The sequence below is a fragment of the Palaemon carinicauda genome, chromosome 24, assembly GCF_036898095.1.
Source record: "Palaemon carinicauda isolate YSFRI2023 chromosome 24, ASM3689809v2, whole genome shotgun sequence".
NCBI lineage: Eukaryota > Metazoa > Arthropoda > Malacostraca > Decapoda > Palaemonidae > Palaemon > Palaemon carinicauda.
The window spans coordinates 15,873,365-15,875,864 of NC_090748.1; the positions used below are offsets into that span (position 1 = coordinate 15,873,365).

At 30.4% G+C, this 2,500-nt stretch overlaps 1 protein-coding gene across 2 annotated transcripts in view; it reads right to left on the reverse strand.

Moving 5' to 3' along the window:
• LOC137617819 (protein kinase C-binding protein NELL2-like) overlaps positions 1-2,500 on the reverse strand; it is a 26,843-nt gene that overhangs the window by 16,732 nt on the left and 7,611 nt on the right. For both annotated transcript variants that reach the window (XM_068347771.1, XM_068347770.1), the window contains exons 5-6: positions 2,069-2,230; positions 764-925 (exon numbers count right to left, since the gene is read on the reverse strand). In XM_068347771.1, coding sequence (XP_068203872.1) covers positions 764-925; positions 2,069-2,230 — 324 coding nt within the window. The remainder of the gene's footprint in view (positions 1-763; positions 926-2,068; positions 2,231-2,500) is intronic.

Genomic DNA, 2,500 nt, shown 5'->3' on the forward strand with positions numbered 1-2,500 from the left:
ATTAAATACAACTTAAAATCAACCAGCTAATCCCAGTCCCCCCCCCCCAAAAAAAAAAAAACCGGAAATTAGTGCAGTCATTTTTCATTCCTCTTGGTAATGATAATTCCAGTCCGGTGCCAATCAGACGCCTATTTTTTCCTTCTAATACATCCAATAACAATGAAGCACTTTAAAACATAAACAAAAAGGTGCTTGGGGTTAGGTTTAACAAAGGAGAGAAATTGACAGACAAGTTTTCATATATAGAAATTCAGAAAAAAACATTGAAGTAATTTTTGTATCAAAAGTAATTGCATAAGAATTTGGTAATCCAACCAAAATAGCTTATGGATTTTTAGAAATAACTTTACATATAAAATATAGAAAATATTATTTCGCAATATCTTTATTTTTCCCATGAAACTGGTATCATTAAAGATTATAATTTGATGTAAATTTTAAAAAAAGTGAATTTAACCTAAAATGATGGATGTGGCCCCTTTTAAAAGAAAAAGAAAAACCCCATGTGATGCAATTGACCTTAGCAAAAATCAAAGAAAAACTATACTTTTGAATAAGACAAATAAATTGAAGAGATGTGTGCTAAGACTCGTGTTTAGAATCTTTAAAAATTCGATATAAAATTGATCATTAGAAGAAAATTATTGGAGAGAGAAACTTGAAACCAATCAAATATGAAATCAAATTACCAGAAAAAAGAAAACATTTGTGTAAAAGAAGGAAAAGGAAAAGAGTTTATCAAGTAGTCTGTCTCTCTTACCTTCACAACTGTTGCCATTTGTAGCAAAACCGGGAGGACAAGAACAGGATTTCCCATCTCCTTCGAAAGGTGGGTTGCAAGAACAGCTGTAACTTCCAATGCTATTCTTGCATATTGCAATCAGGCTACAGACGTCTATGCCTTCAACGCACTCATCGATGTCTGTTGAGGACATTGAAGAGGATTCAAGTCTTTTGAGAATAAGAGTATTGTGCAATTGTATTAAAGATAAACAACATTGAGATTATATTAAAAAAGGAATTCGGGAAACTAAAATGTCAATTCTCCAGGAACCATATAACCTGGAACAACAATTTGCTGCTCAATTTTTTTGTTTTTATTTATTCCATAAGATTAAATGAAAATTATGCAAAAATTTGAAAAAAATTAGGTTACCTGAAATCAAACCGTCACCAAAAGTGGTTTACGGATTTCGCTTATCAATGAAAAATGTAAATAGTGTCGTGTAAATGGAAGATTTACCATTAAGTTGCCTCTATTTATGAGGAAAAATAATGAATGTAGGTATTATTAAATACAACTTAAAATCAACCAGCTAATCCCAGTCGCACAAAAAAAAAAAAAAAAAAAAAAAAAAAACGGAAATTAGTGCCGACGTTTTTCATCCCTCTTGGTAATGATAATTCCAGTCCGGTGCCAATCAGACGCCTATTTTTTCCTTCTAATACATCCAATAAGAATGAAGCACTTTAAAACCTAAACAAAAAGGTGCTTGGGGTTAGGTTTAACAAAGGAGAGAAATTGACAGACAAGTTTTTATATATAGAAATTCAGAAAAAAACATTGAAGTAATTTTTGTATCAAAAGTAATTGCATAAGAATTTGGTATTCCAACCAAAATAGCTTATGGATTTTTAGAAATAACTTTACATATAAAATATAGAAAATTATTATTTCGGAATATCTTTATTTTTCCCATGAAACTGGTATCAATAAAAATTATAATTTTATGTGTTTTAAAAAAAAAAAAGTGAATTTAACCTAAAAAGATGGATGTGGCCCCTTTTAAAAGAAAAAGAAACACCCAATGTGATGCAATTGACCTTAGCAAAAATCAAAGAAAATCTATACCTTTGAATAAGACAAATAAATTGAAGAGATGTGTGCTAAGACTCGTGTTTAGAATCTTTAAAAATTCGATATAAAATTGATCATGAAAAGAAAATTATTGGAGAGAGAAACTTGAAACCAATCAAATATGAAATCAAATTACCAGAAAAAAGATAACATTTGTGTAAAAGAAGGAAAAGGAAAATAGTTTATCAAGTAGTCTGTCTCTCTTACCTTCACAACTGTTGCCATTTGTAGCAAAACCGGGAGGACAAGAACAGGATTTCCCATCTCCTTCGAAAGGTGGGTTGCAAGAACAGCTGTAACTTCCAATGCTATTCTTGCATATTGCATTCGGGCTACAGACATCTATGCCTTCAACGCACTCATCGATGTCTGTTGAGGACATTGAAGAGGATTCAAGTCTTTTGAGAATAAGAGTATTGTGCAATTGTATTAAATCTAAATAATATAAAGATTATATTAAAAAAGGAATTCCTCACGAAAATTGTAGTAATTGTCATAAATATAACCATGAATAAAGATTAGCCTCCACCTAATATTGTCAGTTCATGGTGGAGCTATATTTACAAATGATAATAAATAAAATAAAAAAGATAAAAAAGAGAACAAAGAAAGAATGAATGAATGGCAAATTGAGCACAA